The sequence below is a fragment of the Acinonyx jubatus genome, chromosome F2 (genome assembly GCF_027475565.1).
Source record: "Acinonyx jubatus isolate Ajub_Pintada_27869175 chromosome F2, VMU_Ajub_asm_v1.0, whole genome shotgun sequence".
In the NCBI taxonomy this organism is placed as follows: domain Eukaryota; kingdom Metazoa; phylum Chordata; class Mammalia; order Carnivora; family Felidae; genus Acinonyx; species Acinonyx jubatus.
Window position 1 is genome coordinate 81544438 of NC_069394.1, and position 18420 is coordinate 81562857.

The following is an 18420-nucleotide window of genomic DNA, read 5'->3' on the forward strand; positions in this document are numbered from 1 at the left end:
CTCTGACGATGAATGATGTTGAGCATCTTTTTATGTGTATGTTGGCCATCTGTATGGGCTTTTTTTGGAAAAATGTCTGAGTCTTATGCCCATCTTTTAATCAGATTGTTTTTTTGGTGTTGATTGGTATGTGTTCTTTATATATTTTAGATATTAACCCCCTACTGGATATATTATTTGCATGATCTCCCATTTAGTCCCTTTTTAAAAAAATTTAAGTATGGGAATGCAAGCTGGTGCAGACACCTTGGAAAAAAGTATGGAGGTTCCTCAAAAAACTAAAAATAGAACTACCCTAACCCAGCAGTTGCACTACTAGGCATTTATCCACGGGATACAGGTGTGCTGTTTCGAAGGGACACATGCACCCTCATGTTTAGAGCAGCAGTATCAACAATAGCCAAAGTATGGAAAGAGCCCAAATGTCCATCGACGGATGAATGGATAAAGATGTTCTGTATACACACACACACACACACACACACACACACACACACAATAGAGTATTGCTTGGCAATCAAAAACAATGAAATCTTGCCACTTGCAACTATGTGGATGGAACTGGAGGGTATTATGCTAAGTGAAATTAGTCAAAGACAAAAATCATATGACTTTACTCAGATGAGGTTTTTAAGAGACAAAACAGATGAACATAAGGGAAGGGAAACAAAAATAATATAAAAACAGGGAGGGGGACAAAACAGAAGAGACTCATAAATATGGAGAACAAACTGGAGGGATTGTGGGAGGCGTGATGGGCTAAATGGGTTAGGGGCACTAAGGAATCTACTCCTGAAATCATTGTTTCACTATATGCTAGCTAACTTGGATGTAAATTTTAAAAAATAAAAAATAAAATTAAAAAAATAAAAAAATAAATAAAAATTAAAAAAATTTAAGTAGGCTCTACACCCAGCATGGGGCATGAACTCATGACCCCTAGATCAAGAATTGCATACTCTACCTACTGAGCCAGCTAGATGCCCCTTGGTAGACCTTTTTGTTTTAAATTGAGTTTTTATTCTAATTCCAGTATAGTTAACATATAGTGCTTATATTAGTTTCAGGTATACAATATAGTGATTCAACACTTCCATACATCGTCCAGTGCTCATCACAGCAAGTGTCCTCCTGAATCCCCATCACCTGTTCCACCCATCCCCTCTCCCACCTCCGCTCTGGTAACCATCATTTTGTTCTCTATAGTTAAGTGTCTGTTTCTTGGTTTGTCTCTTTCTCTTTTTCCTTTGCTTGTTTGTTTTGTTTCTTAAATTCCACATGAGTGAAATTATATGGTATTTGCCTTCCTTAGTTCACTTAGCATTATACTCTCTAGCTCCATCAATGTCCTTGCAAATGGAAAGATTTCATTCTTTTTTTTTTATGGCTGAATAATATTCCATTGTGCATATATACCACATCTTCTTTATCCATTTATCTGATGGACATGGCTACTTTCATAATTTGGCTATTGTAAATAATGCTGCTATAAACATAAGGGTGTAGGTATCTGTCTGAATTAATGTTTTTGTGTTCTTTTGGGTGGATGGCACAGTAGCACAATTGCTGGATCATAGGGTGCTTCTGGTTTCAACTTTTTGAGGAACCTCCATACTGTTTTCCAGAGTGGCTGCACCTGTTTGCATTTCTACCAACAGTGTACAAGGGATCCTTTTACTCCACATCTTCGCCAACACTTGTTTCTTCAGCTTTTTATTTTACCCATTCTTACAGGAGTGAGGTGATATCACATTGTAGTTTTGATTTGCATTTCCCTGATGATTTGTGATGTTGAGCATCTTTGCATGTGTCTGTTGGCCATTTGTATGTCTTCTTTGGAGAAATGTCTGTTCATGTCTTCTGCCCATTTTTTCAAATTGGGCTGTTTTATGGGTGTTGAACTGTATAAATTCTTTACATATTTTAGATACTAACCCTTTATTAGATATTTCATTTGCAAATATCTTTTCCCATTCAAGAGGTTACCTTTTTGTTATTTTCTTTATGAATTTTATTTTAAATATTTATTTTTAAGAGAGTAAGAGCAAGCAAGCATGAGTGGGGGAGGGAGGGGCCGAGAGAGAGGGAGACAGAGAGTCTGAAGCAGGTTCTGTGCTGACAGCAAAGAGCCCAAGGCGGGACTTGAACTCACCAGCTGATTACCTGAACTGAAGTGTGATGCTTTACCGACTGAGCCACTTTTTAGTTTTGTTGACTGCTTCCTTTGCTGTGCAAAAGCTTTGTATTTTGGTGTAGTTCCAATAGTTTTTGCCTTTATTTCCCTTGCCTCAGGAGACGTATCTAGAAAAATGTCGCTACAGCTGATGTCAGAGACATTATTGCTTGTGTTCTCTTCTAGATTTTTATGTTTTCAGGTCTCACATAAGGTCTTTCATCCATTGTGAATGTACTTTTGTGTATGGTATAAGAAGGTGGCCCAGTTTCGTTCTTTTGCATGTTACTGTCCGGTTTTCTCAGCACGATTTGTTGAAGAGACTTTCCCATTAGATAGTCTTTCCTTTTTTGAAGATTAATTGACCACACAATTGTCGGTTTATTTCTGGGCTTACTATTTTGTTTCATTGAATTGTGTGTTGATTTTTGTGCCAGTACCATCCTATTTTGGTCACTACAGCTTTGTCATATAACTTGAAGTCTGGAATTGTGATACCTCCGGTTTTGTTTTTCTCTTTCAAGATTGCTTTGGCTATTCAGGATCTTTTGTGGTTCCATACAGATTACAGAACTGTTTGTTACAGTTCTGTGAAAAATGCTGTTGGTATTTTGATAGGGATTGCATTAAATGTGTAGATTGCTTGGGGTAGTACTGGCATTTTAACTATATTTGTGTTATGCCCAGAATTCGTGATCCCCAAATACCGCCAGGGAGCTGAGTCCGATGCAAAAGCAAAAGAGCCTTTATTCGAGCTAGCTGGAGCTCAATCCCCTACCTGCACCGACGCAGCGGTGAGATACCGGACAGAGAGCGAGTTTCAAAAGGACAAAGGTTTTATAGGGGTCTAGGGGCAGTTGGTGAGGTAATGGCTGTGGCCTCAGCTGATTGGCCGGGGAAGGGTCGGAGTCCTGTTATGCAGGTCGCTGGGAGTGTTTTGATCAGGAAGTTTGAACGGGTGAGCGGGAGGTTACTCAAGGGGAGGAGGCGCGGTCTGAGGTTTCTGCGATTTTCCCAGAAAAGGGGTCATGCCGGGGACATAGTCACTCAAGGTGGAGAACACAGAACAAGATGGAGTTGGCCGGCGTAGGCCCGCCCTTTCAATTTGTTCTTCCAATTCATGAGCATGGAATGTCTTTCCATTTCTTTGTGCCATCTTCAATTTCTTTCATCAGTGTTTTCTGGTTTTTGGAGTGCAAGTCTTTCACCTCTTTAGTTAGGTTTATTCCCAGGTATCTTATTCTTTTCAGTGCAATTTGTAGCTGGGATTATTTTATTAATTTCTCTTTCTTCATTATTGGAATATAGAAATGCAACAGATTTCTGTATGCTGATTTTATATCCTGTGACTTCCTGAATTCATTTGTCAATTCTAGCAATTTTTGGGTAGAGTCTTTTGGGTTTTTTATATATAGTATCCTGTCATTGGCAGGTAGTGAAAGTTTGACTTCTTAGTGATTCAGTTGGTTTTTATTTGTTCTCATTGATTACTGTGGCTTAGGACTTCCAGCACTATGTTAAATAATAATGGTGAGAGTGGACATCCCTGTCTTATTGCTGGCCTTAAGGGAAAAACTCTCAGTTTCTCCCCACTGTATGATGTTCATTGTGGAGTTTTTCATGTAAGACATTTATTATGTTATGTTCCCCCTAAATCTACTTTGTTGAGGGTTTTTTTTAAAATCATGAATGGATGTACTTTGAAAATGCTTTTTTTTTTGCATCTATTGACATGATCACAAGGTTTTTATCCTGTTCCTGATGTATCATGTTGATTCGTGAATATGGTCTGTTTTAATGGTTACCTTAAATGCCTGAAGCCAAAAGTATCTCTGTATATGTACACACACACACACACACACACACGAAAAAAACACACTTGTAGTTTTTGCAGATTGGTTTGTGTGTTGGGATACTCTTTCAATGCTTAGCTAGGCTTTTTCAAATGAATTCTGCCTCCGCTTTCACTTCCCGAATGAGTGGAGCATGAAGTTCAGCCAGAAGTGAAAGACGGGGGCATTCTTCGGTCCTGCGTATGCAGCCCGTCCGGGGCATGCCTGTGGACTTCCTGATTTCCTGGAACATGCAGGGGCTTTTAAAAGCCCTTTCCCCCCACGTATCTCCTTTCCCAAAGTCTTCTTTCCCCAGGGGTTTGGTCTCCCTTTCGCTCGTCTTAGGCTGCTACAGCCAGTAGCTTTGCTCCTACGTGCTTTTGGCAAATGCCCAAAGGCCACCCCTCGCCCCAGTCCCTCAGGGGGTCACCGGACAGATCCACAGCTCGTCAGTCCACTGAGAACAGAGTCTGCATCGCTCCTCCGGCACCAGCAGCCTGCACCAGGAGCTCCCACCGCCGTCTTCACGACCGCCAGCGGCCCGGAGGGTGGGGGACAGCACGCGGGAGATGCAAAATGCCACCCCGCTCGCTTAGTGGCAGCCGAGCGGCTTCTTCACTGCGCTTTCCTCCTGTACACGTTTTGGGCCAGATTTTAGACTTGCACGCAAGTTGATTCGGACAGTGTACCAGCTGTTAATGTGGAGGGACAGAGCCCTGGTGCTCCCTACTCCACGACTTTTACACACTTGGCTCCTCTCCTTTTCTTAACATTACCAGGTTGTGGTCCTACGAAGAACTCAGTCTCCTACAGACACTGATTTTAATCTGTGGCACAAATGCATGGGTGAACAGGAAAATACAAGCCGGGTACATTGCTTATGACATTTCTACACTTCACGTTCACCGTTTTCCTCCTCTGAATCACTTCTCAATTCAGTCACTGACGCTTGGGCTTTTTACACGACACTGCTGTCTGTCCCACCGTGAGAGTTGGGACGTGGAATTCCTTGGAAGCTGCACTGTCATCCCCGGGACTTCACCCCCAGCCCGACACCCAGGTACAAGCAATGTCTCGTTGGCCGATGCTGATTGTCACGTGAATCCCAATTTCAATAAAATAAAAAAAAAATACGTGTAACAATTGGCACTATGTGGGATGTACTTTTCCGGGAAACCAGATGAGGCACTGATTAATTTGGCTAAAGTAAGTCACAGAAGGCAACAGAGAGGTGCCGTTCGGGAGGGCTAGAGAGTTGATGGAAGGGCGCAGCCAGCCAAGCCGTAGAGGAAAAGCCCCGTCAGCAGAACCGTCGGCATCACCCGTAGGGGACCAGGCGGGTCTGGAGGATATTCAGAGTTGGGTCACCGGTCAGTTGCTCGTGGTAGGAAATGGATTGAAAAGAGTGGGCTGTGGAGGGTTCACACTCAGAAAGTGACACACTATTGTCGTAGCAAAGAACTTTTCAGGAGATTCTGAGGAACACAGCAATGTGATGATGTCTTCCTCTCCGAAGCCCTCTTGGAGGCCATGTGCAAAACGGATTGATTTGGGGTGGGCAAGCGCCACCAAGGGGGTGGCTGAGGAGCTGGGTCGTGGCAGGGAGGACAGACAGGTGTGGGCTGACGGTGGGATAAGTCCACAAGAAAACAGGCCGGGAAGGCAAACCGCCTCTCCTCTGCGTTTTTATTACTGGGAACGTGAGCAAATATATGGCAGGTTGGACAAATGAGCAACACAATCTGACATAACCAAATACCTGTTTTCAGCTCTGGCTACTGTGTGATCTGGGGGCTCAGTCTCCAGAGGCTGAATGCAGAAATTTTTACCAATCGGGGTCGGTTTTTAATAAATATACAGGACTTAACAGCACCAAGGATGTGACTCCAATTCACACGGACCTTGTGTTTTCATTACTTTAACCCGTCTTGCCTTTTCAAACTAATATATATTTGAATGAGTTTTACCCAAAAAAGTCTGTATTTGTAACCTCACTGTTGACTGAGATGAAACGCATGAAAATAGACCAAGAAGTTAAAGTTAGTCCTAAGGCAGGTCAACAAAATATCTAATGTGACGGTTGAGAATAATAATCTAAAGAGGGCGCTGAAGTCAACAGTCTGTCTCTCGAAACGTCATTTTTACATTTTTGATAGCACCGCTCCCAGAACATTTGCACTGTTCCACACTTTAATTTGGAGGAGACCTGTTCTTGGCTCACATCTTGTGCCATACGAAGCACCCCAAAATGATCTCTCATCAGAACCGAGTTATGGTCACTCTGTTATGGATGCGCAGGAGGACTTTCTAATTCTGACAGTGCTCAACAATACTCGAGCATATTTTAAGCATTTTCAGCCTCCTGGCTTTTCTAAAAGGCTGATGTGTTTAGAAAGTCCACAGGGAGGGGACTTCATCGGAAAGTCTCAACTATGCGCAACATAGGAGCACCTTCATAAACACGGGGAACCCAAAGCCTCCACGTTTTGAAGGTGTGCTTTCTTACTTGACGCCTTCATTTGGCCCCTTCTGCTCAGAATACTGAAGACTCGAGAAGGCTCAAGTAATTACTTGAAACAGATCCCTAACGACGAGAAATGAACAGATCGGTATTTATCTTGAATAAATTTATAGTAGAGCTGGGAAAGGGCAGAAAGTGGAGGCATTTAAGAAAGAACTACGAACAACTGTCTTTTTGACAGCCCCTCAACCTTCAACTGCTCTATTATTTTTTAAAAAGCCTTCAATTTTCCCTCAAATGTCACAACAAATCCATAGTTTGCTGGTCTATGATCTCTCCCCTTCTCCCTTCTTCTGGAAAAGGGAAGAAAAAAATTTAAATCCAAAAGTTATCATTAGTGCATAATACACTAAAAAAATGTTGGCCTCCCATCCCTTTCAAGCTCAATCCTAATCTGATATGTGAATCGACTAATCACCTCACTGAATTATTTTCATACGGATATGGTTCCTCCATATATTCATTTTACATTCTCTGATTGGAGAGAGCTTCGATAGTGTTTCTATAGGTTCCTAAATAAGAACCGAGACATATGTCTTCAGCTTTTTCTTCGGTTAGGCATGAGCCCACACTATATGTGTCCCTGGGTTTTACCCTTCATAGGAAATTAATCAATAGTGTAACATCATGTGCCCTCTCCAAGTAATTCTAAAGCAACATGTTTGTCCTTGTAGAAAACCTATAAAACATCCATAGTATATCATTAGAAATTACCTCTGGAATTGCCTGCATTAACTCCGGTGTTTTTGGAGCGTTAAAAGTCTGGTGAGTGAGAAGCCGAAGCCAAGCACAGATGTGAGAACGAGGCCACGTTGGAATAAGGTCAGTGATTTAATAAGTGCACTTGCCCAGAAACGCCTGCCCCAAATTGCAGGAAACAACGAACAAAATCAATCCATACCGTCTCTTCATGCATTTTACAGTATGAAGAGCCAGCAACGTAATACGCTGTCAGAGCTGCTCGTGTAAATCTCTTTCTCCTAAAGAACACCCACCCGCTTTAGCCTCAGAAGGACTTCTTGGAATACCGGGCACAGAGAAAAGAGCCCGGAACTAAACACAGGACTGGAGCAAGACGCCACCGCCAGATGGCACTGCTTTAGCAGTCCGAGCGCGAACGCCAGGGCGCGGGGAGCTTGCGGGGAGCGCGGGGCCGCGGGACTTTGCGGGGGTCGAGCCGGCCGTCGGGCCCGGCGGGGCCTGCGAGCGCGGCAGCCCCCGGCATTTAGCGCGGCCGGCGGCTCCAACGTGCGTCGGGACTCCTCGTCTCCCGTCTGCTGTGCCCCGCGGTCCCTGCGGCCTGAAGCTCCAGCCGCGACGCCGAGCCTCGACCCCTAGGGCCGACTGGGCCCCGGGAACCCGGGGGAGAAGGGCCAAATTGGGCCCCGGGTTTCCGGAAACGTGCGAAGCACCCCCCCTCCCCCCCCACTGAGCCCTCCTTGCCGCTCGTGGCGCTGACCGGGGTCCCCAGGGCCGGAGCCGTGGCTGGAGAACGCCCCAGCGCTCTGTCCTCGGTCCCGCAGTCGCCCTCCCCCAGCTTGCGCTCCCTCTGACGACGGGAACCGGCCCGGGACGCGCGCGCCGCAGCCAAGTCCTGGTTTTGATTTCACTGCCGCTCCGAAGAGCAAAGAGGCTCCAAACCCAACAAACAGGAAGGAGAGAAGGAGCCGGAGTGCGGGCAGAGGGAGGGCCATTCCCAGCAGAGGCGCTCGGGCCGGGCCGCGGACGGGGAGGAAGTGGCGCCCCTTCCCCTCCCGCGCGGGCCGGGGCGTGGGGGTGGGGGTGGGGGCAGCGAGAGGACAGCGGCCGGGGGCGGGGGGGGGGGGGGCTCGGGGGCGGCTCCGGGGCCGGGCGGGGTGCTCGGGGCGGGGTCTCCCTGGGCGCCGCCGCCCGCCGCCCCCCTCCTCCTCCTCCCCTTCCCCGCGGCCCCGGGGCGCCCCCGCGGTTCTGGAGCCGGGGCGGGGCGAGCGCGTCAGCTCGAGCTAGAAAAGGCGGCGGGGCCCGGCCCAGCGAGGTGACAGCCGCGCTCGGACACGGAGGCCGGCCCGACGCCGCCATGAGCGCCGCGCTCTTCAGCCTGGACGGCCCGGCGCGCGGCGCGCCCTGGCCCGCGGAGCCCGCGCCCTTTTACGAGCCGGGCCGGGCGGGCAAGCCAGGCCGCGGGAGCGAGCCGGGGAGCCTGGGCGAGCCGGGCGCCGTAGCCCCCGCCATGTACGACGACGAGAGCGCCATCGACTTCAGCGCCTACATCGACTCCATGGCCGCCGTGCCCACCCTAGAGCTGTGCCACGACGAGCTCTTCGCCGACCTCTTCAACAGCAACCACAAGGCGGGCGCGGCGGGCGCCGCCGCGGGAGCCCTGGAGCTGCTGCCCGGCGGCCTCGCGCGCCCCCACGGCCCGGGCACCGCCGCCCCGCGTCCGCTCAAGCGCGAGCCCGACTGGGGCGACGGCGACGCGCCCGGCTCGCTGCTGCCGGCGCAGGTGGCCGCGTGCGCGCAGACGGTGGTGAGCCTGGCGGCCGCGGCGCAGCCCACGCCGCCCACGTCGCCCGAGCCGCCGCGCGGCAGCCCCGGGCCGAGCCCCGCCCCGGGCCCGGCGCGGGAGAAGAGCGCGGGCAAGAGGGGTCCGGACCGCGGCAGCCCGGAGTACCGGCAGCGGCGCGAGCGCAACAACATCGCCGTGCGCAAGAGCCGCGACAAGGCCAAGCGGCGCAACCAGGAGATGCAGCAGAAGCTGGTGGAGCTGTCGGCCGAAAACGAGAAACTGCACCAGCGCGTGGAGCAGCTCACGCGGGACCTGGCCGGCCTCCGGCAGTTCTTCAAGCAGCTGCCCAGCCCGCCCTTCCTGCCGGCCGCCGGGGCCGCCGACTGCCGGTAACGCGCGGCCCGGGGGGCGTGGGGGCGGGAGAGACTCACCAACGACCGATACCTCAGACCCGACGGGCCCGGGAGCGGAGCGCGCCCCGCCCGGACGCCGCGAGAGCCGCTGGGCGCCGGCCGCAGTGTCTTTGGGACGCGCCCACGGAGGAACCTACGACCTGGACTGAACCACCACTGAACTTCGAGAGAAGCTATACGTGTTTCTTTCCCCTTAAATTATTTTTATAATGGTAGCTTTTCTACATCTTACTCCTGTTGATGCAGCTAAGGTACATTTGTAAAAAAAAAGAAAAGAAAAAAAAAAGGAAACAAACTTTTCAGACAAGCCCTTTGTATTGTAGATAAGAGGAAAAGACTGAGCATGCTCACTTTTTTATATTAATTTTTACAGCATTTGTAAGAATAAAGAAGCATTTAAAACCACCCCCGATTCCCGTAGTCACAGTGACTCCTGAATGCTGGTGGCCCCAGGACCTCGCTGGGGAAGGGCACGTTCCAGTGCCAGGCGTGCAGCTAGGCACCGGGGAGGCCGCGGGACTCAGGTGTGTGTCCTTGAGGGGGGACCTGAGCTCCCTAGAAGAGGGGATCTGCTTTGCTCTTTGAAACCTGCCGGAGTCTACCTCCAGATGTTTTGTTTGCCTCAGATCGAGGAAGCACGAATAAAGGAACTCGTGCTAGACTAGTAGCTTTCCGGTGGAAGGTGCTCCCAGAGAAGTTCCGGGACTTGGGGAGGAGGCTGGCGGGATGACCGGTCCTGCAGTTGACTTAGGGGCTCCTCTGTAGGCAAGAGCCCCCAGGGGCTCCCTAACTTCAGTTGGCTGCTGCAGGGGTGAGGGGTGAGGGGAGGGATCCGGCTCTCCGCACAGCATGTCTGAGTCGCCTTTGGCTTCCATGGGACTTTGCTTTCACTTTCCTCGGCCTTAGGTACAGCTTCCAGTAGGTTTTCCGGGTGGGTGTAAACATAAGAGTTCTGTGGTAGATGCAAAAGACGGTCAAAACGCTCCTCAAAAGCAGCAGCCCTGCCGGTCGTTGAAATGTTTCGAAGCTTCCTCAGGACAAATCAAGCCGTTCACCTTCCCCCAATTAAAGCGGGGACTCGGCGCCCTTTCTTGCTCTGGACTGCTGGGTCTATCTTATGTAATTTAACCGTGGCCTATCACGATTGTCTTGTTATAAAGGAGGAAACAAAATCTTTATTGTCTAAAGACAATTTATTTATCATTTCGTGTTAATTTAAATCTCTGCCAACAAAGCCAACAATAACCAATCACTCCTCTTGAGTCTGTAATCTCGGCTCTCTGTGCACAGTACCCAGCATGATTAAACAGGCCTATCGGTATAGCGAGAATCACAGCAGGTAACTTATCTATACTTTGGGAGTAACAGTTTTAAACACTTAAAAATTACAAGTGAGCAGAATTTTTCTCTTGCTGTTTTAATACTGCCTGAGATGAAGTACAAAATGAAGGCCTCAAGCTTAGTTAAGTTTTAATATGACATGTTCCTGAATTTGCACAAAGGTCGTAAAATATAACTGTAGAAAAAAGCATTTTGAGGTATAGTTTACAAAATTATCTTGCTAACATTTGCCCTAGAAAAATCTAAGTTCCATTTCAAGATCATACAGTACACTCACTCTGCCCGTAGTTAACAAATAACTACCCCAACCACCACCACCTCCGCTGCATCACAAAGTTCACAGCTCCTGTGGCGACGGGCAGTGTCGGGAAGAGGCTCTTCCTGCAGTCAGGAGCTCAATTTCCTCCAATCCAACGCAGCTAGCCGGGTGGGTGGTTACGGACCGGACAAAACAATTCAACAGCCCCACCTCCTTTCCGAGGACACTCTTCACTTCATAACTCTGCAGTGACAGAAGGCATGCTGGTTAAAGCAAATAGAGCTAGCCCTGGACGTCCTGTTCCCAACAACACAGAACACCAAAGAGCAGAGCAGAAGGTCCTTCCCTTAGTCTGTGACCTTCCACTTTTCAAATGGTGAGAACAACAGGGTGAGGAAGAAAAAAAGTGACAGGCTAGATAAAAGCCCTGTTGATTATGGCAAACGAAGGAGCTCCTGTTTTCTGATCTTTGTTAGTGGAAGCCACGACAAGGACGTCCCAGCTGGCTGTCCTCGGAGAGGAACTGGGGACTGACATACAAAGGGATGTGCCCCGGTCTCTAGTGGGAAGGCTGGGGGCAGGGCACGCATCATGCTTGCAGCTGTCTTCCACTTCCTTTGGGACACTTCCCCAATCTAGCAACACTTCTGGTCAAAGGATTGCCCGGTACTTTGCCCCAAACTTCCCTCCTTAACAGGATCCCGTTTTTTCTAGAGTAACTCTTCTCAGGCCAAACATGCAGAAAGCTTTTTCTTCACACTGTTTGAGGAGTATCTTACAGGCAGGTTTCATCTCTAGACGAGAACTCAGGGCACTGGACAGCATGGGAACCAGATGACTGTGCTAGGAAGGTGTGGCAGGTTTCAAACCTCAGAACACTTTCTTCCAGGGGTTGGGGGGAAGTGGGACTGAAAATCAAGAGCGGCTCAAACTCGCTGGGATGAATCCCATCTCTGGCTTCAGCAGAGACGGAAGCCCTGGAAGGTAACAGGTTCTCTCAGAGGCTCCTTTGCTGCCACTTGCAGAATGCTATCTGAGGTGCATCACCCCTCCTCTGCGCAAGACCCCTTCACACAACTCTACAGTAGCTCAGGTCTGTATGTTTTAGCTCACTCCTTCCATCGTTAATGTGTCTTCGTGAAGGAGATGGAGGCTGGAGGGCTCTGACAACGTGGCAAAAGTAGGCACATGTCTGTGGCTCCCTGGTGCCCTCCCATCGAAGGTGGGCACCTCACTGCGCTTACCCTGGCTCCTGGGCTGGACTTAGTGACTACTTCTCACGGAAAGTATGGTGGAAAGAACACTGAGTGGCATCCCCAGCTTGGTCAGGAAGGAGCCCAGCTTCTGCCTACATCTCTTGGGATCCAGACACATATCGTGAGAGAAGCTAGATTGTGTGGCCAGAGCCCGAGAAGGTCCCAGGCAAAGGAGCACAGCAGTCAGTTGGGGACTGAAGGGCGTTTTGTGAGTCCAGCCTAGGCTTTGGGGCACCAACTGATGGCCTGCAGAGCTGTCCTGGCAGAGCCCTATCCAAACTGCAGGTCTGTATGCAGAGTAAGTATGGAGGCCACCTAAGCTTTGGGGTGGTTGGTTTTGAAGCAGTAACATGATGTTCAACCTGGGATCAACCTGGGATGTGAACACTGCTCTACCGCCAGTCCACAAGATAGTTCTGCTTTCCCATCTTTGAAGTAAGGCATATTGCAACACACCCAGCCTATTCAATGTGATCAGTAGTTTTGATTTCTTCAGTGGCTTAATGGAGGGATGGGGGAGTAAGAGTTGCAGTCAAGACAGGTGAAGAGGGGTCAAAGGGCAGCTCAGTTAGTCAAGTGTCCCAACTCTTGATTTCAGCTCAGGTCGTGGCCCCAAGGTCATGGGATTGAGCCCCGCAACAGGCTCTGTGCTGAGTGTGGAGCCTGCTTGAGATTCTCTCTCTCTCTCTCTCTCTCTCTCTCTCTCTCTCTCTCTCTCTCTCCCTCTCCCTCTCTGCTCCTCTCCCGCTTGTGCACTCTCTCCCTCTCTAAAACACAAACGCAAACAAAAAAAGACAGATGAAGAGGCGGAACTAAAGTCTCTCACTGGACAACCGTGGCTGAGGCCTTCCTCAGCCCCAGCTCATCTGTGCCATTGATGTCAGGTTCATGGCCCACTGCCTTGATCATTCGTCAAGGACTTGCTATAAACCAAGAGGGGTCTGATCCTGGAGAGATGGCAGAGAACCAGACAGCCGCAGGACTGTGGGGTGTGGAGGGCGCCCATAGGGCCGTGCAGAGTAAGGGGTCGCCATCCCCGGCTGGGAGGACTGAGGTAGGCCGGCTGGGTACTTCTTTGCTGTCTCTCACTACTTGTACATTCGTGCGTGGGGAAGTAGGAGGCCCAGGCACTCCTACACTCACTTAGGTGGAGAATTCTGGCTTGTAAACAAAGTCAGGAACAGATCATTCCTTCTTACCACATCAGATTTGGCAGCGATAGATTATAATAACCACATCATAGTCAATAATAACCGTGTCACTGATAAGTGGAAGTCAAATGATAATTATGTTTGGGGGGAATTAAGATGGAAAGGTACAGAACAGTCACACTAGCAAACGCAAGTGCACTGTTCGTATGAACAGACTGAATGTACGTATGTGTAAAATGTGTCTGTTTTTAAAAGGCGCACTACATTTCCCTTCAACTTTTATTTTTCTGAAAGCTAGGAAACAAACTCCAAATTTCGTATCACTATAATGTGACCTTTGACAACTAACATGTACAACAGCAGCCGCTCCATTTCTCACCTCTGTAGCTTGAACACGTCAAAGTTTCGGTATAAAACTTCACACTCCGGTGTCCTAACCAGAAACAGTACATCTGTTCCAGGGAGTGGAGCTATGGTTCTCATGGAAAGACTAATTTGATTCTTTGGATTTTGGCAAATGTGCGTTCTCACCCAGAAAACGGACAGAATCCAGACTGCAAAACTCATGCTCATGTCTCCACAGAGGACCTTCTTACACCCATCTTCTATCAGCTCCTTGCAGGTCAGATGTAAAGCCCTGATTATCCACTGTGGGTAAAGCTGGGGGAGGGGGAAGGAGCTGACTAAAATGTACCTCCAGGCTTGCAATTTACCCTAATTTTACTGGCGTCAGCTCTGATAACAGAGCACCCAGAAAGGTGACACCCAGGACTGTTGCCACCCTGTGCCCCTCACCCAGTGCAAATGTGCACACGTAGGCACACACAGGTGTGTACGCACGCTCAAGCACACCCACAGGCAAACCCACCGGCAAACGCACCCACGCTCAGATACACACACGTTTGCACACACACCCTTGAGCTCTTTACAAGTAGGGTTTTGCCTACAGGTGCCCCGTAGTTGAGAGGTGTGATGTGTAAGAGGTTCAAGTCAGCCTCACTCAGAAGGAAATCAAGTGAAGAGACGGTTCTGCCAGGGCCTCCTCCTGATCCCCAGGTCCCTACAGAGAGGTTGGGGAGTCAAGAGCAGTGTGTGGCTGGAGGCTTCCCGGGGGGAGCACCAGGCCGCCGTCTGGAGGAGCCTGTGGGGAACCGAAGGCAGAACAGGCCTGAGCCTGGTAGGGCCCAGCCAGGGCCGCCTAAGGATCTGCGGGGCAGGTGCTGGGCCTCCGCGCCCATGTGGGCCTGCGGGGAGCCGCGCACCATCCCAAGTGCTGGTTCTTGTTTGCTGAGGCTGTGGCTTTGGGTTCATTCGCTATGTGTTCTCCTTAAGCAGAAGTTTTCCCAACACTTCCCAACTTTTTGCCCAGATAACCTACATCTGCCACGTTTACGCCTGTTTAAAGCCCCCTCCAATCCCATCAGCCTCACCCAGGATCACGCCCTTCTTTCTTCGCCTCACCCACCCCAGAGACTGAGAGATAAGGTGACGAGAATCAGTCAGCAGGTACTGCTGTCTTGTCACCCAGAAACTTCAGGGGGAACAGAAACATACACACAAGGATCCCTGTCACCCTCCCACACGCTGCTAGGTAGTCACTTCTGGGGATAACAATGTACCCAACGAAGACTGTGGCTGCGGGCCCTGCACTCTCGTTTCTTTAGTGGTAAAATGTGGATTCTGCACTACCGAGATGTTGGGGACGTTAAATAAGGCAAAGGTGTAAGAAAAACGGTGAGCACAGTTGGCGGCCCACTGTAGTTACCGACTCACATTTTACTTGGACACAGTCAGGGAGTGCTTGCTCATGAGCCCTCCCATCAGTCCCTACACGTGAAGCAGCCCTTGGGATACAGGTTTGGCGTGGGGCTGGAGGTGTCCCCATGCTGCGCTAGGGAGCTATGCCCCCGTCGGTGCGCTGTATCCCAGGGAGAGAGCCAGAAACTCTCTTTAGGGCTCCACGGGCAGTTCCGCCCTGAAACCTGGTCGGACCAGTGATCCCCTAGGATCCTATTCATGGATTTATCCGCGTCCCAGTTTAGTCCAAACTTTGAGAGCCATGGTTTTGAGGGAGGAGTGTGAATGGCTGCTCCACCTCCTGTGCTGCCGACCTCTGCCCCTCAGGAGGGGCTGGCAGCTGCCGGAGGCAGAAGCCCCTCGCACCTCCAGAGGAGCCCCACATTCTGGCTGCAATCAGAGCTGGAATTTGGCCATGGGATCCCATCAGAAAGTTCTGCAGATGACCAGCCCGCTTTTTGCCACAATCTGCCCAGCTGGCCCAAGTCTGCTACTTGGATGTGGACCCCACCACTGGCCACAGATACCTTTTGTGACCTGGGAACTGTGCCCTGGCACCATTGCAGTGGTCAGTCCCCCGTGCTCTTCTCTGGGGTTCAGTGATTCCACGGGCCACTTGTGGTGCTAGCAGATGGCTTTGACCAGACATGTCAAGGACAGACCTTTCCTGTTTATGACGGCCAAATTTTACAAGGAAGAAACTGTCTCTAGGCCGTAAGTTATGTATGTTTAGGTGGTGGTTTTCTTGAAGGAGCACACCGCTTTACTAAGCCTCACACCACAGCAACTCTCAGGGCAGGCAAAACGGTTCTGAGAAATAACGGTAATGTTCCAGTTACTCAGACTCTGGAATACCCAGCAATTAACAAACACAAGATGCGTGCCTCAGATATTCCCGTTCTATTAATGTAAAACCATGGCAGGCCTTGAAGTGTCAACTGTCTTACCAAAGTCAAAGCCAGGGAGATAGATTCACGGATCTACTGCAAGACTGGTTAGGAAAGAGCCTCAGTCCCACAAGGGAAAGGTCTCGTGAACAGACACGGCCCTTGTCAGGAAGAGACAGCGGTGTGGCGTGCCCACGTCTTGGCCTGCTCCAAACACCGAGGACGCGCACGATTATACTGCGGCACTCCGCTGTAACCGAGTGCAGGAGGCGGGGGTCTGCACCTGGGGATGATCCACTGACTCGGGCTGAAGCGCACAGGGCTGGACACCTGGGCTGCGTGTCCCTGGACTTACCCCATCTTCACAGGCGGCGAACCTCAGGAGCGAAGAAATACTGGCCTGGGACAGCTGCAATGACAGCGGGGCGGGCGGGTTAAACCCCAGGACGGGTGCCAGTGCTCAGGCCCGCGCCCGGGGTTCATGTCGAGTCTTCATCTCTCCGGTAGCTTCCCTCTCCGAGTCTTAAGTCCAACGTGACTGTAAGTCACAGACATGGGAAGACAGTGTTCCTGAGGGGGAGCCCTTCCCTCCCCTCCCCCAGGGAAGGAAAAACAGAGGCCGCCCTCCCAGCTGGCGGTGCGGCAGAGGGGCTCCGTGACACAGAGTGGGACGCATGCGAGCACCGCCCGCCTCCTACCTTGACCCTCACTGTGCACTGGGGGCGAGACGGGCAGTCCAGGAACACCTGCAAGTGCCTTCTGAGAAGAGGAGAGATGACCACGCGGGAGCAGTCCCCACAGGAAAAGGCGCCTCTGTTGTTTGGAAACACACAGGGAAGATAGGACTTGGAAAGCACAAATCAGAAGAGTCTAGTGGTAGACAATTTTTTCTAAACACGAGTGTTTGCTGAGACAGAAAAGGGGATTTACCCTCAGAAACGAAATTCCTGAAACAGGCCAGAAAAAGCTCCAGGCTCAGCCTGTTCTGAGGGACCAGGGTCAGGCTCCCGCTAAGGGCTGCGTAGGTAACTGATGCCCCAAGGGACGGAAGGGACACGAGCAGGGCAGTCTCATTCGAGCTGGGAGGGGGGGACAGCAAACATCCCACGAAGCCAAGTGGAGGCCCTGGGCTCAGCAAGCAGAGGTCAGGGCTTCCCTTCTGCCTCAACAGGACAACCTCCTCCTTGTCACCAGTAGCTATGCTCCTTACTGCCACCAAGTAAGCCTGTGACTCAAACTCTTCCTGTCTCTTAAATATGATCCAGTAATGACTTGTTTACACCTAAGGCCACCGGCCCAGGAGGCGTCAAGGAGACAGCTGTCCTTTACTTATTAAGAAGCGGAAAAGTAACAATCGGGCCTCCTCCTGTCAGGTGACAAAGTCACCTTGGGAGGCTGGGGAACCGGCTCAGAGAACTACATTGATACCCAACCCCCTGGGGCCCAAGGGAGGGTATGCAGTAACGCTGGTCCAGGGAAGGAATGTCTGTTTACACAGATGTTCACTGGTCTCTGGAAAAGTCTGTACCCCCGCAGAGGACAAGCTGTAGAGTCACCAAGTTTGTCTCATTCATTCACATTTGCCCTGAGTTTTTCTTTTTACTCCTGACCGAAGATAAAGGAGCTGAGTACGAAACCGGGCTCTTTCTCTTTGGTGAAGTGCAAGGACCAGCAACACGCCCTGCCATGAGGAAGCAAGCTCACCTTGCACCACGGCCTTCTAGCTGCAGTGCTGCTACTTGGCTTCCGGGTGGGAGTCATGCCTGGGCCCTGGCAGGGGAAGCTGGCCCGAGGCAGCGTGGCACTGGGGCCCTAGGACTGGCTGCGGCTGCCCTGGGGTCTTTCAGGACAGCTGCTGCATGCTTACCTGTCTCCCGGGCTCTGCTCCAGTCTCTCGTTGCCACACAGGTCACAGGTGGGCCATGAGAAAGCCGTGCTCTCATCCACACCAACCACAGTGCCTGGGCCCACGTGAAACAAAGATGGAGTCTCAGGGGCAGTGTCCGCCCTCCCAACTTCTCTCTGTCCCTCAGGCCCTAGATGCTAGTGTGAGGTTCCTCAGGTTGTTCTCTCCCTTGTGCGTTTATACAAATGTTCCCAAGCTTTTTATAATTTCCATGTACTGCACAAACAAAACTACAACAATAAAAAGTAAGTTGTTTAAAACTTTCCCATATTACTACCTAACCAAGTATTTCCATTCTGCCTCATTGTTTTCAGTTTTTTTCCAGATGTGTACATACTGAAATCATTACAAGCAAGCTGTCGGGGCAGTGTCTCACACTACTTTGTAGGTTGCTGTAGA

General features: G+C 50.4%; 2 protein-coding genes across 3 annotated transcripts in view; one reads left to right on the plus strand and one right to left on the minus strand.

The window, feature by feature from the left end:
• Positions 1–8409: 8409 nt before the first annotated feature.
• On the plus strand, positions 8410–9543 carry CEBPD (CCAAT enhancer binding protein delta). The gene has a single exon (XM_027042807.2). It carries the CDS (start codon positions 8583–8585, stop codon positions 9402–9404), a length of 822 nt encoding a protein of 273 aa, XP_026898608.1. The 5' UTR covers positions 8410–8582; the 3' UTR covers positions 9405–9543.
• Positions 9544–9687: 144 nt separating this feature from the next.
• The window catches only part of SPIDR (scaffold protein involved in DNA repair), a 493308-nt gene continuing 484575 nt past the window's right edge, over positions 9688–18420 (minus strand). For both annotated transcript variants that reach the window (XM_015071433.3, XM_053208306.1), the window contains 4 exons: positions 17983–18076; positions 16814–16928; positions 16471–16524; positions 9688–11267 (listed from right to left, as the gene is read on the minus strand). In XM_015071433.3, coding sequence (XP_014926919.1) covers positions 11103–11267; positions 16471–16524; positions 16814–16928; positions 17983–18076 — 428 coding nt within the window. In that variant the 3' untranslated portion in view covers positions 9688–11102. The remainder of the gene's footprint in view (positions 11268–16470; positions 16525–16813; positions 16929–17982; positions 18077–18420) is intronic.